General features: G+C 40.4%; 1 protein-coding gene across 1 annotated transcript in view; it reads left to right on the forward strand.

The window, feature by feature from the left end:
* The window catches only part of LOC149227101 (putative LRR receptor-like serine/threonine-protein kinase At1g56140), a 197,468-nt gene that overhangs the window by 83,963 nt on the left and 94,591 nt on the right, over nucleotides 1-18,914 (forward strand). The window contains exons 6-8 of the mRNA XM_089380406.1: nucleotides 6,351-6,416; nucleotides 6,668-6,712; nucleotides 7,000-7,055. Of these exons, the coding sequence (XP_089236532.1) occupies nucleotides 6,351-6,416; nucleotides 6,668-6,712; nucleotides 7,000-7,055 (167 nt within the window). The remainder of the gene's footprint in view (nucleotides 1-6,350; nucleotides 6,417-6,667; nucleotides 6,713-6,999; nucleotides 7,056-18,914) is intronic.

Here is an 18,914-nt window from a genome sequence, read left to right on the forward strand (position 1 = left end):
AAATTCTTATGTAAAAAAATATTTTAATGCATGGTCCCTCATACTTAGACACCATGGTTAAAATATTAGAGGGTGGAAAAAGAATTTAATCCCCTCAAGTGTCAATTAATTAATTTTTGTGGCAAAATTAACTAAATCCTAAGCCAGAAAATTAATTAATTAGAGTCAAATTAAAATGTCTTAGGAAAATTAAATTTTCCAAGTGGAAATATTTGTGGGTCTTAAAAGAATTAATTTTTGGAGGTCGTCCACCAAGGGAATATTGGATATTTCAAGAAAAATTGGACCCTTGGACCTTGGTGGTCAAGTCAAAGTTAAAATTTTGAGGAAATTAGTTCAAAATAATTAATTTTGAGCTAATAAAAATAGAATTAAATGATAAATTCGAAAATTCCTCAAAAATAAAAATTCAACGGATAAGATTAAGAGATGATCAAGTATTTTTCGACAGCCAAGATTATTTTGGCGAGGATCAAGCAAACTAGCTGTTATTTTTCCATTTGGAAGATTGACATGTAAATTAGAGAGTCATTTGAGTCTCTAGCCATCTAATTTCTGGTTAAGAAATTGCTTCTGAAGCATTTGTGTAAACTATTGTCCTGCTGGGAACTATTTTTTCTATCATAATAAAGACTTTGGGGTGCAACTTGAGGTGTACTTGTTCATTGATTTGTGGTATGTACTGACTACGAGCTTCCTATGTTGTGCTAATATATGATTATTTTGAGATAAATACATAGTGTTTGCAAGTACTTCAGTCCTTGGTCTCCAAGTTCACAAACTGTGGGCAAAGATAATTTTCCTTGGATCCTGAATATTTATGTGGTGGATTAAATCTTCGCTAAGGCTATAGTGTGCATGAGATTTCTAAAGTGTTTTTAGCCATTTATCAAAGAAAATAGCCATAAAATTATTTTTCTCAAAAATTAAATTTTCATAACCCTTGTATATTTGTAGATTTTGTAAATATAATTTGTAAATTATTTTTGCTAACTTGGGTTTTGGGGTTTTAAGAGTTTTTGTATATATTTGGGGTTTGGGTGTTTTATTTTCATTTTTTGCAGGTTGAATCAAGAGATCAAGTTGAAGTAGAGCTAGATCTAGGCTCTTGAGGGTAAGATCTAGTCTCTAGAAAATTTTGCAGGGCTGCCCATTGAAGATTTGGCAGAAATATTTAAAATCTGGAGAATTTTTTTTTTTTTTTTTTTAAAGCGAGGGTTTCACTTTTTAGGCCTCTTGGGCCTAGATCCAGCCCCTTGAGGGCCAACATCCTCCTTCTCTCTTTCAGAGTCAGCCTAATAACCCCATGCATCAACCTTTCTGGCCTCTTAGAGGTAGGTTGTAGCCTCCAAGGGCCTCGACCCTCCCTTCAAGCCCCTGCGTTGGGGATTTGAGGCCTTAAGTGGCCTAGCCGTGGGCTTTTTGAGCCTCGACCCCCTCTGAGACCCTAGACGATTGCCTTAGGGCTAGCTGTGGGCTTTTTAGCCCCTAAACCCTAGCCACTTTCCCCTCTTTCGCCAATGTCTGACCTTTTGAGGCTCTCCTCCTCCAACATTGGCCTTTTTCGATCTCCTCTTGCCTCTTTGATCCCTGATCCGTCCTCCTAGCCTCCTCTTCCCTCAACGCTAGCCTTGTTTGGCCTAGCGTTGGCCCTTTTTTGCCCTAGTTTGCCCTAGTTCCATAGCTGAAAATTTTCAAGTCTAATTCCTTGGTGGTTTTGCAGGAAATTTTGCTCAAAAATTTGTGTTTTCAGGTGCAAGATCATTGGAGAAATTTTGGGCTACTTGGGCAAGTTGATCTTCAAGGCCTTGGGCCTAGGGTTTGATCTCTAAACCCCAATTTTGCTTCTGCTGTTTTATTACAATAGTGATATAATAACCCTAAAATCACTTTTGAATTGGTCAAAATCACTTAAAATCGCAAAATCTAAATTTTCACGAATTTTGGCCACTTGGGCAGCTTAGATCTAGCCTAGATCTAAAAATTTTCTTGCTGGAATTTACTACTTAAATTACTGAATCAAGTCTGAAATTTTTCTTAATCATACATCTAAAGAGGGCTCAAAAATTGATTTTTTCAGTTTTGGTAAATTTTTCCTATTTTTGGGCATATTGGACATCGCTTTTAGCATCATGAGCTTATTGATCTGTTGGGTTGCTTACTACTGTAATTAGTTGTACATCATCATAACGTGGGCTAAATACATAAATTTACATCTGGTAGCCATTGGAAAATTTTATACTTCATATGTTGGGTAAATGCTATGATCTAAGGTGACTTTTTTGCTGCTGTCATAAGTCTAATAAAGTGCTGAAATTTTCTGAAGTATTACTGCTGATTTGAGTTTTGAGGTCTAGCACCTGCTTCTCTTATTCTAAGTTTACAAAAATTTCTGAATTTTGCACCAAAAGCACTCCTACACTTGAGCTCTAAATCTCTGATCTTATGATTGGCATAAGTTGCTTTAACAGTTGGAATCTAACTGACATTATTGTGTTTGACATCTAATTGAAGCATTGTTAAGAAATCATTGGATCACTGCTCTAAGTTAGAGATCATAATCTTAAGAGACTTTAATATCTTGGTTGTCTATCTTAAGCACTTGACATCTTAAGTTTCATTGGTTAAGCACCTTGTGGAATATTGTTGAACATTTGGCACTTGTGTCTTTAAGCACCTTTATTGTCTTAATATTGTTATCTAATCATTGTTAAGTACTCTTGCTATAAGATAATTCACACTAAGTACTTAAATAACATAAACAATCTTAACTCAAGAAGACTTCCCTCATTCTATCTTGCATAAGCATCCTAGGATTTAGTTTGCATTAATAATTTACCTCCAAGCATAAGCTTGGTTGCTCCTAGGGAAACCCTTTTCCAATTAGCTTGAGGGATTCAATTCTTCTTAGTGGTTAACACAGTGACCTTGCAGTCGTCAGAGCCACAGTCTTTGCAGCACCAGAGACACTGAGTGGGTGGAACACATGGGGAGGTATCATTAATCAGGCCACTGCTTGCTTCCCGTTGGCTTCCATTTCACAACCTACTCAGAACACTGTTTCTCAAAACAGTTAAGGGAGAGGTTCAACTTAGACTAGGCATATAAGATAAAAATAACCAACATCCTCGCATCACACCTAGCTCTTAGGAATTGCATATCATATAGGATAGTCTATCATATTAAGCAACGGGTGTCCATCTGGTTACTTGACATTAATTAACATTAAGCAAGAATTGTGACTCCACAAGGCATTGGTCTCATATTTAAAATCTAATCTAATCATTAATCTTGCTAAATTTAACCAAGTAGCTAGGACACTCATTTGCGTCTTCCAAACAAGTTGGTTCCCAACTTGTTTTCCTTCACCTCATTTCCATAGGTATTACCCCCCATAGCTTGGTGTTGGGAGACAGCTAGAACAGAGTGGGCGGGGATCGGAGTGACAACCCCCACCCTAAGCGGTTGTCACAGTGCCTGTACAATCCAGGCAATAACAGGGCTTTCAAAGGTGGAAGGAAGAAATTGTATCTTTATGGTGGTGGGTAGGCTAACCAAATTTGCATACTTTTTGGAAATATTCTTCAACTACATAGCAACACAAGTAGAAAAAACTTTTTTTCGCGAGGTCTTTAGATTGCACAAGGTTCCCAAGCATATTGTAAGTGACAAAAATAGTAGATTCCTCAATGCATTTTGGCAAGAGCTATTTAGATTGGCTAGCAAGGAACTAACCTCGATCATTAGCTACTATCCGCAGAGAGATGGCTAGACAAAGATCATCAACAAATGGAAGGTTATTTTAATTTTTGGGAAACTATGTGGCCGATTAGCAAAAGATGTGGATCTGGTGGTTGCACTTCAAAGAATATTGCTGCAACACTACTTACCATATGTCCATTAGCATGACTCCTTCTAAGGCACTATGTGGATATGATGCTCCCACATTTATTGAGATGGAATTAGGAGATATAAGGGCACCAGAGGAAAAGGATTAGTTACAAAACGGTCAGGACTCTCTTAGAATCCTCAAAGAAAACTTGTAGATGTTCCAAAATCAGCAAAAGATATATGCATATTGTGACAGGGTGGAGTGTAGTTTCCAGGAGGGGGACCTTGTCTTCTTGAGGCTTCAGCCATATAGACAATCGTCCTTGAAAAGACATGGCTCCGAGATATTGAAGCCCCGTTTTTATGGACCTTACAGGGTGATGAAGAAAATTGTGGAAGTGGTTTATGAACTAGAGCTATTGGAAGAAAGCAAGATTCACAATGTCTTCCACGTATCTTGCCTCAAAAGGGTACTTGGGCAGCAGGTTAATGCGACAATAAAACTTCCAACATTAGATGAGGAGCGGAAATTGGTCCTCGTTCTAGAAGAGGTCATGGATACAAGAGAAAGGAGGTTGAGAAATCGAATTATCAAGGAGTACTTAATTTGTTGGAATGGCCTATCGATAGAAGATGCCACATGGGAAGGTGAATAGGTATTATAGCATCCCAGCTTATAGTTGCTTGAGGATAAGAAAATTCAGGAAGGGAAGACTGTAATGTCCCTTTCCAATCTATAACAGCAGAGAAAAGTGAAGTCATAGCCTACCATGATCCCTAAAGGTTATCAACAAGAAAAAGGGGGTCAATAGATTAATTAGTAAATATTATCCTAATAATTAAATAAAAGTGGTAAAGTCACTTTATAAAAATAAGTGACCCATGGTATTATTTTGCCACCCATGGTATTTTGTAGAGGGAAAAATTATAAAGAAAAGGAGACTTGAGGAAAAGGGGTATGGTTATATTTGATTCGTGAATTGTTGAATAGCTCGAGAAGCTATTGTGTGTGAGAACCCTCAAGTATTCCCAATTTTGATGTTGAAATACACAACTTAGCTGGTGGAGATTGGTTTCAGTGGCTATTGGGCCATCCTAGCTAATTAATAAAATTATCATCTGCAGAGGAGGATGAATTGGTATTTAAGGAGGCCAAGTTTGTAGACCAAGAGGAGATCGATCTAATTACCACAGAGGCCAAATTACCGAATTGCACAAGGACCAAGTTTCTTTCTTCAGTTGAGCTGATTTGTATAATGTTTAGAGGCAAAATTTGTGGTGTTGCAGGGGCTGAATTTCATTCCAGTTCAGGCGCCGAATTTTCATGTTGCAGTGGCCAAGTTTCTTCTTCAAGCTAGAGGCCGAATTAATACCTCTGAGAGCCGAAATATTTCTTCTGGAGGAAGACGAAATTACCTTGCTATTGGAGGGTCTTGTTGCATTTCTCATGGGAGCCAAAATCAACTTAACTTGTGGGCTGAAAATCGCTGCCAATCAGAGGGCCGAATTAGATTGCTCAGGAGGGCCGAATTGCTAGGGTTCAAGCTGGCCGATTTCATTATTCAATAGGGTCGAATCTTCAATTTGCTGTGGAGAATGAGTTGCAGAGCTAAGGGAGTCAAGAAAAGGGTTTTGGGGAAAAATTTTCCATCAAGTTTTCTTCCAAATTAAGTGATGCAATTTCCTTCCAATTTATAAATAAAATAGCTGGATCTTGCAGTGTTTTCTCTACAATTTCTAGAATGATGTTTAAAATTTATTATTGAATCTTCTGGCAAATATTTATAGTGAATTTCTTGAATTTAAATTTCTGGAAATTAAATCAATTATATAAGAGGGATATTACAGCAAGGAAATGTAATAGACGATGTTAATCTTCCAAATACAGATACAACTATGTTGATAAAGGAACTATAGAATAGTATATAAGACAAGAAAACTTTCATGAAAAAGTATGAAATCTGGGCATGAACTTAAGCCTAGATTGTCAGTGTTATAGTATAAATGTTGCACTTCCATGCTATAGTATGTTGTAGGTCTACTGCCCATAACAAAACATCTCAATAACATATCCTTTTTTGAGGCTTATGGGCCTATTTATAATTTCTTCTTCCTTTCACCCCTTTGATCCTTGCATGTGGGATAAGTGACTTTACATGCATGCATGATCTTTAGTATTTTGCCACCTAGTAAGATTCTAATTGATACTTGTGTATTAATTACTTTTGTAACATACTTTAAAATGAGTAATGGCAATAAATGTCCCACCAACCATTACTTAGCATCAAACCTTAATGACTGACATAAAGTAAATACTACTAACAGAAAGTTTAATGTCTAAATGTCGAATGATTACATGACTATCATCAAGTGCGAATGACAGACATAAAGGATATTATCATTAGGCATCGTAACACTCGCATATGCATATATTTTAGAGCATATACATTATTATTTCTGAAATCTCAATTTTATTAACAATTATATCATACTGTACCGCTGATATCCTGTGTCTGCAGAGATCTATCTTACAACCAATTTTCAGGAGCTCTTCCGACATGGCTTCGTGACAACAATTTGAAAGTGTATGCAAAGAGGAGTAATTTCTGATACAAATTCATCTGTTGGCCTTGTGAAATTTGCTATATCTCTTCTACTCTGCCTTCTTTTCCCTCTTTTTATGTCACCACCTGTCTTTATTTCTATCTCAGTTATAATTGGTCGCATCCTTCTTTATTAGTGAATGTTAGCATCTTTTATTAGGTGTGATCATCAACACGCTTGTTTCCATCAACTACGCTATCCAAATTGTAATAACTAATATCATGACATGCAGGAATCTAGTAGGAAATAACTTCACAACAAATGAAACAGAGAAGAGGTAGGCATGTCCCCTTTTTATCTAATATTCTATTAAAGAGTAAATACAAGGAAACATATTGAGCTAATGTTGAAAATCTTATGTTATTGATTTGTTAAAAATAGTTCTAGAATTTGATAGGATATACAAAATCATCAATATAATATTTATTCAGGATGCATCCAACTGGGCATGAGTCTGAAAGCAGGGTACCTGAATTTTTATCTGAATTATATATTTAAGAATATTAAGTAATGGTTTTTAGGCTATATTATAATTGGTCATTATGAGCAACTTTGTGATTGCAGCTTTTCTGGGACAGGATTAGGTTGCCTCCAACGGACCTTTCCCTGCAATAAAGGATGTGAGTTATTCTAGTGGTTTCCCTTTTAAGTACTGCAAGTTGCTTTTTCTAAAAAGGTTATCTGTTTTATTTCCATGTAGTTGCATTTATAATGGATATTGCACTCGCCAAGTTGGGGATAGCTTTTCATTGAGATTGGGCTTGTATTAATGAGATAAACAAATTTTTAAGTTTTTATTTCTCTCATTTTCATTCTTATATATATGTTTTCATATCCATCTTTCTTTTAATTATAAAATTATTTCCGTATACCATAAGATAAAGATTGTAACCCAAAGGAGTGAATATAGTCATGCCATTTACATGGGATATTCAACCTTTGACCTTCCTTGTTGGTTTCCATTGACAAGATCCAGTAATGAGTTCTAGACAGAATTCAATACAATTTCCCAAATTCACCTCCATTTTCAAATTGATAATTTAACAAGTGGTAGTAATTATTTTTTCCCTAACCCCATCCTTGTCTCTTGTTCATGCATCAAAGTTGATAGTAGATCCCTGTTACGGATCGAATTTGCAGGGTTGCAAAGGTCTGTGCAACTTGGTGCGAAGGACACACATAGGGTAAGGTCTTGTTACCCATCCTTCAGCATAGGTAGTATATTCTATTGCAACATTTTTTCACACCATTGTAAACCCAAGGTCTCAAGTCAAAAGCCATGTAACAACCATGTGAGATCTTGTGTGAAGTATCCTAGACCTTGTGTCTCATTGTTTGTGCCTTGTTGTTTTGGTCGAATCATGTCCTATCCCTTTCAGCTTGTCTCAGGTTCCTTTCATCCTGGATAGGATTGGAGGACCTTTGATGGGTTTACTTGAGAACTCATGGTTTTATGGGAGCCTGATTTTGTAGGGGTAATCACCAGTGTATGGATCAGTCCAACCTATGTCTAGGTAAGTCTATATAGTTTGTAGGTGGCCTTGGTTTTGGTGTAGTATCCCTAAGATGTTTTCACATATGGTAGTCTCGCAGTTTGCATTTCACGCTTACCAAGACAATTCACGTTTCCCAATGTTAGTTTTTGTAGCATTGGATGTGTTCTGGCCATGAAATTTTGTGGCGAGGCTAGAATACATGAAATCTCCAAAACCCAGAAATCGTTTCTGAAAATTCTGCCTAGAAATGACTTAATTAGATTATTAACCAGTTTTTAAATATTTACTAAATCTAAACCTATGGAATATGGTTAATTAATCAATGTTAATTGAGATAATGTGAGAATCATCTTGAAACTCACATGGATCGATCCAGAGATGATACTAGCAATTGATTAAGTTCTAATCTGGGTCATTGGTGCTCCAATAGAGGATTATAAGAGGAGGTTGATGTGGTAATGGAGAATACACTTAAGAGGTTCGATTTCTTGGCAGATTGATTTCCAGAGTAGCACCATTTAGTTGCCGAAAAGACAGTCAAAGATCAAGGTAGTGAGAGGGGCAGAGACAGTGAAGCCGAAGGAAGAATACCAGATCCGGTGAGTGCATTTGTAGAGAGGCAGAAGAGCCACAGAGAGGCTGACACTGGTACAACGTAGTAACCTCTAGAGGTAGTTTCAATTCTGATGGGGAAAGACGAGTTTCAGTGCCAGAAGCTAGGGCAGAGATTTTAAAGGCTAGGAGAGACATTTTCCCAGACAACAACAGACTAGATGGCTTAAGGAGAGGCTGATTCAAACTAGGTGCAAAAGGGACTGCGCTAGGGTGGCGAAGTAGCTGCACAGAGGCAGTTTGGACGGCTCACTTGGAGCTGTGGTCAAAGCCCGAATTTTCCTGTGGGGTGAGGAAAATTCCTCACTAGATTTTTGCCAGTATTTTCTCTGCAGGATTGCCAGTATTCGACATCCAGATTGTACTCAGATTGTTTCATTGCTGCTTAATAATAAAACCCATAGTTGTTGCACCAATTTTCCCAAGTTGGGGTTTTCCAGGGACTTTTGTCCAAAAATAATTGTTTTATTTTATGCGTGTGCTAGAATTTCTTCCAATGTTTATTCTTCCACAGTTTTATTTATGTAGATGGCAGTGTGATTTATTTAGTATTTGTTGTAGCAAACAATAAATAAATTGTTAAATTAAATTAACAATTAGGAGAATAATTTCTAGTTGCTACAATAAGGTTCTAATAGGATTTAGTATTGAAATTTTCACATGGTATCAGAGCACAATTGATCAGCCGGAGAGCTTAGAAGCGAAGAGAGAAGGAATTTCGCTGCTTATTGTGGGTAGCAGGCCAAAATTCCTAAGGATAGCACAGTCATTTTGCCAAGAGGCTGAATTACTTGTGGAGGCTAGATTTTTCTGAGTGGGGTAGAAAAATTCGATCTTTCTAGATCGAGTGATTCCAGAGGCAGAGGGAGCAGCTCAGATTTTTTGTTGACAAGATCTCTAGCTGGATGCAGTGGTTTTTGCAACAGTTCGCTAGATCAAAGTCAGTGTCGAGTGGAAGTAAGAAGAGCACACACAGAGGAAAAAGTTTCCTCAAAGAAGTTCTAGTCTCAAGAAGTTCAATTTTTCCTTACAAATCAGCAGTCGTTGTGAGCAGATCTTCTCACTCCAGAAAGGAGTACGAATAGTAGAGCAGTAACTGAGCAGAAGGAAAGAGGATATTTTCGACATTTTGTTGAGATGGCCACAACTAGGCTAAGAGATTAGGATAGGTTGGATGACTCCTCCAACTATGTCATCTGGAAGGCCAGGATGTCCTTCGTGTTGGATGAATATGACCTGAAGCTCTATATAGACAGTGTTGTGGCAGTTCCCCAGGATGCAGATCAGGTGAAGGAATATAGGAAAGAAATGGCAAAGGTGAAGCGGTTGATCTTGGATGGAGTCTGGGACCATATAGTCTCACACATAGCTGGCAAGGATACTGCCAAAGAGATGTGGGATGCTCTCGCCACGCTATATCAGGGCACTTTCGAGCAGCAAAAGATGTACTTAGAGGGGAAGCTGAGATGCATCAGGATGTAGAAGGAGAAGGCATAGATCCCTTCCTCACCAGGATTTAGGAGGTTCGAGACCAGTTGTCAGTTGTTGGGGCAGGGCCTCAACCCACAAAGCTTCTGAGATTGGCACTCAACAGTGTCTCCGAGGAATGGCAACTCTTTGTCCAAAGCATATTGGGCAGAGACAAGCTTACCAGATTGGGACAGGATGTGGGTTGACTTGTGGCAGGAGGAATTGACGCAAGCGCTTCTAAAGAGCTCCATCAATGGCAGCAACAATGGACATAAGTAGTTGAAGGAGGAGGATAATGTGGCCCTCGCATCAAAGGGTCCCAGTCAAGGACAACAGGGGTAGTGGAAGAAGGACCTGTCGAAGATCAAGTGCTTTAGGTGTGGTGAACTCGGTCATTACAGTACCTAATGTCCTCTCAAAAAGAAGGAAAAAGAGGAGAAGCAAGACCAGGTTGTAGCACATGCTGAGATCGATAGGCTATCCTCCAAGTTGGAGGAAGATTGCGCTATGATTGCTGACATACCTCCAGGAGTGAGGTGGGGTGATTTGGAGCTATAGCTCCAGAGCGCTATAGATGGGCAGGATCCTTGAGGATGTTGGAATTTTTAAGTCTATCTGTTAGAAATTCTTCATGTATTATCTGATTTATTTCTTCCTACTTGTTCAGTTACTTAACAGGTTATTTATCATGTAAATACTGAAAATAAATACAACTACAATATCAACACATATAGATCATCAACTGAAAGAAACAAGCACACAAGTGACACCATTGTTTTTGGACTAATGTCCACGGAAAAAGCCAATGCGGAAAATCGGTGCAGCTATTCAAAGGGTTTTATTATTATGCAGTTTTAGAATACAACTTGGGTGCCAGAAATGGCTCACCCAACAGTGAATGCCCTCGGCAGTAGTACCTCTTAGTCAGAGACAGATATTCCGGCTAAATTACCAGATGAACGATCTCACAACAACAATACAACTTCTGCTGCTCTGTGTCACCCTGATAGGGACTGTGTCACCCTATCCAGCTCTCCAACTCCAATTCGTCCCACGAAAATCTCCTAGCGCTGATCCTTAGGCCTGCGTCAGCCTCTCTGGCTCAGCGTCAGCCTATTTGGCCCAATGTCAACCTCTCGAGGCTCTGCGTCAGCCTCTGGAGCCTCTGCGTCTCACACACTAGCCCTCACTAGCTCTGCACAGCTCCTGGCTGCCTCTGCGTGGCCTCTAGCTGGCTCTGCGTGGCCTCTAGCTGGCTCTGCATCAACCTCTCCCGGCTTTTGCGTTGATCCTCCCGGTACTAACTTTGCCTCTTTGCTATGTATTCACTGCCCCTCAGCTGCAACTCAGATCACTTCACTAAATTTCCACAGCAAACCCTGCCCCAGAAAATTGAGTTCTTGATCTCTCTCAGTGTGTTCTCCAACTGACCCTCAAGCCTCCTCTTATACTTTTCTCGTTGGTCCATCAACAGCCGAGATTAAATCTCTTATCAACAACTAAGATTAGATTTGGCTTGATCCATGTCTTTTGGACCATTCTAACTCAGTTTTATATTAGTTCACATTAATATTTTATTTTTCTTAAGTTTAGACTTAGGAACTCCATTAAAAATATTAATTATTTTAATATCTCCCAAACTAGTTAGATTCTGCCCAAACCATTTCTAGGTCTTGGAGATCTCATGTGCTATAGCCTCTCCACCAATTTTTGTGGTTAGATCACATCCGTTGCTACCCCAAATCAACACTCCCTCTTAGCGAGGACTGTGCTCTAGTAATACTCCTCATTGAGTATCACTCTGATCATCCAGCATCGGTACCTGTGCTGATGCTAGGCCTCCTCGGCCCAACATCCTCTACACTGCTCAATGTTTTAAGACTCCGACTCCGACTCCGAAACGGTAATGACTCGGCCGGCTCGATTTCAATGACTCAGTCGTTGTAAAAAATACATTAAATATTTTATTTTTTTTTATAAAAAAACATAATTTTAAAGATTTTAAACATAATTTTAGAGATTTTCATTCATGTTTCCAAACACACCTACAACTGGAGTCCTTGCTGGCTGTGACACTGAGGATGGTGGATTGGGATCTGCATTCAACTGAACAACATGTTCAAGTTCAATTGATGTCTTGATATCTAAATTTAAATCATGATCAAACTCTGCTGGACGACTCTCCACTACCCAATCTCATGTTGGATCAATGTCTTCCAACACAATGGGATCTGAATCAGGTCTTTTGTTCAACAAATGGTTTCGTCTGAGCCGGAGGTTGTATTGGACATAAACTAGATCATTTAACCGTTTTTTATCCAAACGGTTTCTCTTCTTTGTGTTACTTGGGAGCAGGAGCGAAAATGGGAGCGGGAGCGACATTTTCAGAAGCTCCTGGTTTGGGAGCGAATCCCAGAGGAGTTCGACAACCAATGTCACTAACATCAAGGTACATAGAGGGATTGGTGCTCTTGATTAAATAAGAGTTCCATACCCTAATACATGACAAAATTCAATGGAAACATTGCAATCCTCCAATCCTGAAATCCTGAAAAACTGATAAGTCTGCTGGATTTCGAATGAAATATAAAATTCTACTTTCTCCATATGAAATCCAATGAGGCCGAAACCACTCTCAAACATCCTGAGTCATTTCATGGTAATGTTAAAAATTTAAGTAAAAGGATGAAAATGAAGATTAAGGAGAATGTCACTTTTACTTTAAGAATTTAACATTACCATGAAATTTGAATAGCATATCAATAGTAGAGAGCATTTGAGTGTGTTAAATAGGGTTTGGTAGGGGGAATGGACCCCAAATGACATTTATCAAATTCATATAACACCTTGGAGTCCAAACCAATCAGAAATCACCTTAAAAATCCATTAAAAAAATATTAAATTGCTGTTTAACGTGTTCTGGGCCGGCTTTTTGTGACTCGGCCGAGTCATAACAGAAACGGCCGAGTTGGCCAAGTCAGCCATGACTCGGCCGAGTCATTGAATGACTCGACCGAGTCATGGCTGACTCGGCCAAACGTACCGTTTCAAAGGCCGAGTCATGGCTGAGGGTATCGACTCGGATCAACTCGGCCGTTTCGGTATCGAAACGACCGTTTTTTAAAACAATGACACTGCTGCATCATGTACTGCTACCCATGGCCCTGCCACTGCCACTGCTACATCCGTACGACAGCGCTCTCTGCATCCGTGTTGCTCCCCATGGCCCTGCCACTGCCACTGCTGCATCTGCACTGCATCCCCTCTCATCATACTGCATCGTGCTGCCCATAGCACTGCCACTGCTAACTGCTGCACTGCAACTCAGTTACTAAAATGTAATTGATCCTCCCAACTCTGACATCTCTGTCAGGCTAGAGACACTCCCAACGTCAAAGCTCCCTCTGTCGCTGACAAGTGCTCCCTCTCTGACCTCTGCGCTGCTGCAACAACTCCATGCATCTCGCACGGCTTCCTCATGTTGTCTTGGGACTCTTGCACTGTACCATTCTCTGTCGCTCCATTCGCATCCGTCTCTACCGACATCCGCCAGTCTTGCTACTCCTCTTCTGGGCTCCCGTAGCCAGGTATAATCCAAGAGGTTGGGTACCTCAAGGATCCTGCCCCTCATTGCCTGTAGTTTGTCTGACTACAGCTCGATGTCTCCCCACTTCTTCTCAAGTGGCGCATGAGCACTCATGTCACAATTGTCATCTGTCTCCACTTCTTTCTCCACCCTCGCTAGTGCTGCCTTGGTTTCAGAAGCCTCTCCCTTGCTCTTCTTCCTCGGACACTGCTTCACATAGTGACCCAGTTCCCCATAGTGGAAGCATTTGACCTTGGAGAGGTCCTTCTTCTTCCGTTTCTCCTGCTTTCCCGCAGATGCTAGAGCAACATCCTCCTCTTCCTCTTTCTTGATTCTAACCCCCTTACCGCTACTCCCTGCCTTGGTTAGCCGTCCGATCTCTTCTTGATGAAGAGCCACCCACAGTTCCTCCCAATTTGGAAGGTTCGACCTGCCTAGTAAGCTCTGGACAAATACCTCCCAGTCCTCTGAGACTGTGTTCAATGCAGTCCTCACCAACATCTCCTCATCCGGCGTGGCCCCTATGGAAGTCAGCGGGTCCCGGATCTCCATCAATCGCCCAAGGAAGATATTTATCTGCTCGCTCCTCTGCATCTAGTTTGATCGCAATTGATTTTCTATAAGCTTCTTCCTCTACACGGAAATATGCTGATACAACTTCTTTAGGGCATCCCACATCTCATTTGCTGTGCCCTTCTCAGCAATATGTGGTATCACATGATCCTTGACCCCGTCAAGAATGATGCACTTAGCCCTAGGCATTGCCTCCTCGTACTTCTCATTTTCAGCCGGGCCAACTGGGATCGCTATCGTTTTCAAGGCGAAGTGTTTAATGCGATACCTATCTAGAATGGACAAGATCCTAGCCTTCTAGACTACGAAGTTTGAAGCTCCATCCAGTCTATCCTGATCTCTTAGCCCATTCACTGCCATTTCGTTGCTTCTCTTTCAACTCTTTCGAGTCTCTCTACTTCCCTCCTAGAAGTCCTCTGATCGAATCCTGCGGAGTCTCTTAACTTCCGGTCTGGAAGTTCTTGGTTTGACTCCCTCTAAGCCTCAATTTCTCTTTTGGATATCCCTCTGCCAATGTCGAGATGCCCCACTCTGATCGTTTGTGCAGCTGCACCACTGATCCGGATTTCCTGGCTAGAAATCTTCGGCAGCAACTCCCTCCTCCTTGGTCTTGCCCTATTAGGCACTGTTCTAACCACAGTACCCCACCAGCTTCGCTCCGCAACTTACCCACAGCATCCTATGCCCCAACAATCTTAAGGTTAAAGCCTCTAGGCTTTGCACAGTCCCGATACCAGCACAATCTGCACCTCCTAGCCACAGCATCGATCCTTCCTGACTGAGAAAGATGACCGGGCCCTGCATAGGTCAGGTCTGCTCGTCTCTACCTCAGCGTAGATCCTCCTCCTGGCTCGAATTGATGATGCAGGCTCTCTGCGTCACCCCTTCCTTGTTGCTTTTTGCTAGGAACAACTCTGTCACTTAGGACAGTGGTTTCTGCTACTGCTGCTGTGCTCGGCTGATGCCTTTAGTTATCTTGTGATCTGCAACTTCGCTCTGATACCATGTTGGAGTTTCTAAGTCTATTTGTTAGAAATTTTTCATGTACTATTTGATTTATTTCTTCCTATTTGTTCAGTTACTTAACAAGTTATTTATCATGTAAATATTGAAAATAAATACAAGTATAGTATCAACACATACAGATCATCAACTAAAAGAAACAAGCACACAAGTGACACTATTTTTTTGGACTAATGTCCCCGGAAAAACCCAATGCGGGAAAACTGGTGCAGCTATTCAGAGGGTTTTATTATTATGCAGTTTCAGAATACAACCTAGGTGCCAGAAATGGCTCACCCAACAGAGAATGCCGCCGCAGTAGTACCTCTCAGTTAGAGACAGATATTCTGGCTAAATTACTAGATGAACAATCCCACAGCAACAGTACAGCTTCTGCTGCTCCGCGTCACCTTGATAAGGACTACGTCACCCTGTCCAGCTCTCCAGCTCCAATCTGTCCCATGAAAATCTCCCAGTGCTGATCCTAAGGCCTGCGTCAGCCTCTCTGGCTCAGCGTCAACCCAGCGTCAGCCTATCTGGCCCAATGTCAGCCTCTGTGGGCTCTACGTCAGCCTCTAGAGCCTCTACGTCTCACACGTTGGCCCTCAGTGGCTTTGCGCAGCTCTTGGCTGCCTTTGCGTGGCCTCTAGTTGGCTTTGCGTCAACCTCTCCCGGCTTCTGCGCTGATCCTTCCGGTACTAACTTTGTCTCTCTGCTATGTATTCACTGCTCCTCAGCTGCAAATCAGATCACTTCACTCAATTTCCTTAGCAAACCCTACCCCAGAAAATTGAGTTCCTGATCTCTCTCGGTGTGTTCTCCAAACGACCCTCAAGCCTCCTCCTATACTTTTCTCGTTGGTCCATCAATGGCTGAGATTAAATCTCTAATCAATGGCTAATATTAGATTTGGCTTGATCCATGTCTTTTGGACCATTCTAACTCAGTTTTATTTTAATTCGCATTAATATTTTATTTTTCCTAAGTTTAGACTTAGGAACTCCATTAAAAATATTAATTATTTTAATATCTCCCAAACTAGTTAGATTCTGCCCAAACTATTTCTGGGTCTTGGAGATCTCATGCTCTATAGCCTCTCCACCAATTTTCGTGGCTAGAGCACATTCGATGCTACCCCAAATCAATAGATAAGTCCACCTCATGGATCAATACCTTGCTACAGGGGCACACTGTTTTCAGTAGCATGATGGATCAGTGATAGTTGATGCAGTCAGATGCCAGAGTGATAGTTGTAGAGACTTGTAGCGGTCAGATGCTGGGGAGCGCAGTGCAGAGTTGGCAGCAGTGCAGATTCAACGACAAAGCAGATTCTTCAGTGACAGTGCAAATACTAGCAGCAATCAGAGACTCGAGTGACAGATGCATTATACTGATCACAGTTGGTTCAGTATTTTGGATGCTTTTTCGTTGCAGATGTTGCAGTTGCAGCAGCAACAGATGAGAGGGAGTTGCAGTGCAGATGTAGTGTTCATAGCAGTTCAGCAGAGTCAGCAGTAGCACAGATGCAACGTATATCAGAGTTGCGCAGTGGTTGGTGGGCAGTACGGCCAGACATCCGCAGCATGACAAGAGATGATGCAGAGACAGGGTGTTGCTATAGGGGGTGCAGTAGCACAACACATTTCTCGCTAAGAGGGAGTGTTAGTTTTTGTAGCATCAGATGTGTTCTAGCCACGATATTTTGTGGAGGCTAGAATACTTGAAATCTCCAAAACCCAGAAATTGTTTCTGGAAATTCCACCTAGAAATGACTTAATTAGATTCTTAACCAGTTTTTAAAAGTTTCCTAAGTCTAAACCTAGGGAATATGCTTAATTAATCAGTATTAATTGAAATAAAGGGAGAATCAACTAGAAACTCACACAGATTGATCCAGAGATGATCCTAGCCATTGATTAAGTTCTAATCTTGGCCATTGGTGCTCCAATAGAGGATTATAAGAGGAGGTCGACATGGTGATGGAGAATACACTTGAGAAGTTGAATTTCATGGCAGATCGATTTCCAGAGTAGCAGCAGTCAGTTGCTGGAAAGAGAGTCAGAGATCGAAGGAGAGAGGGGTATAGACAATGAAGCTGGAGGAAGAATTCCAGATCCGATGAGTGCATTTGTAGAGAGGCAGAAGAGCCACAAAGAGGTTGACGCTGGGGCAACGCAGTAGCCTCTAGAGGCAGTTTCGATTTTGTTGGGGAAAGACGAGTTCCAGTGCCAGAAGATGGACAGAGGTTCTAGAGGCTAGGAGGGATATTTTCCTAGACAACAACAAACTAGATGACTTGAGGTGATGCTGATTCAGACTGAGTGCAAAAGGGTCTATGCTAGGGTGGCGCAAAGGCAGTTTGGACAACTCACTTGGAGCTATGGTCAGAGCCCGAATTTGCCTGTGGGGTGAGAATAATTCCTCACTAGATTTTTGCCAGTGTTTTCTCTGCAGGATTGCCAATATTCGGCATCCAAATTGTACTCAGATTATTTCATTGTTGCTTAATAATAAAACCGTCAGTTGCTGCACCGGTTTTCCCAAGTTGGGTTTTTCCGGGGACTTTTGTCCGAAAATAATTGTGTTATGTTATGTATATATTCTAGCATTTATTCGAGTGTTTATTTTTCCACAGTTTTATTTCTGTAGATTGCAGTGTAATATATTCAGTATTTGATGTAGCAAACAATAAATAAATTGTTAAATTAAATTAACAATTAGGAGAATAATTTCCAGTTGCTGCAATATGGTTCCAATAGGATTCCGTATTGGAATTTTCCCACCCAATGCAAAATTATCCCAAAAGTGAAAAAGTCAACACGGTCTTAGATTGTTTAGTTTGTTGAGAGGATGACATGCCACATGAAATTTGTTTAATCAAAGAAGGCATGTTCAAGTTATGGTTGATCAAAACTGGTCAATAGGTGTTACAAATTTTCCAAGGGAAGAATAAGGGGAGCATTAGATAAATTTTCACATGCATTATGTGAAAAGTGGTTTACTCAATGAGAGAAACAAAACCCATGTTTTCGATTTTTCAAATCCTTAAGGGCATTAGAGATCATCCACTTGGGTGTGATGACATGGAAAGGCAAGTTTCCATGTGACATAGCAAGAGAAAATCTTGATAGAATTAAGTGCAATATGTCAAAATTGGTGTACAAAACAAGAGGAACAAAATCCATGTATCAGTATCTACAAATTCCCAAGGGTGTTAGAGATCTAGCATAGGGCATAATGACATGGCAAGAAGTGATGATGTGGCAATGATGGGCATAATTTTTTCAAACAAAGAAAGATCCAAATGAAATCAGGCCAAGTTACAACAAACCCAGGGAGTAGAATTGGAAAATTCATCAAGGCATAGGAGATTAAGCAAAAAGTTAGCAAGGTCAAGTTTACTAGCCGTTATAAGTCAAGTCAACTAGTCATTGGAGCCTTCAACTAGCTATTTTGGGAAATCAAGTGGAACATTGGAGCATCTTGGACAATTATTCAACTTTTAGGGCATAAGCAAAGGGGGCATTGGACCTCCAAAGGAATATTTGAGTCAATTCGACCCCTTAGTGGGAAAATTCATGAATTGTAATGTAATATTTTAATTAAAAGTTCCTAAGTCTCAAACATGTGGATGACTAGTTAAAAATGCTAATAATAATTAATAGAGGAAGAGCCGAATTAGTTGTTATATAACCATTAGGAAAAGTTTTATAAAGGGATAACCTCTCTTCTAGTAATTG

Source organism: Pinus tabuliformis, chromosome J (genome assembly GCF_031772625.1).
Source record: "Pinus tabuliformis cultivar Carrire ecotype Pingquan chromosome J, CPIR1, whole genome shotgun sequence".
NCBI lineage: Eukaryota > Viridiplantae > Streptophyta > Pinopsida > Pinales > Pinaceae > Pinus > Pinus tabuliformis.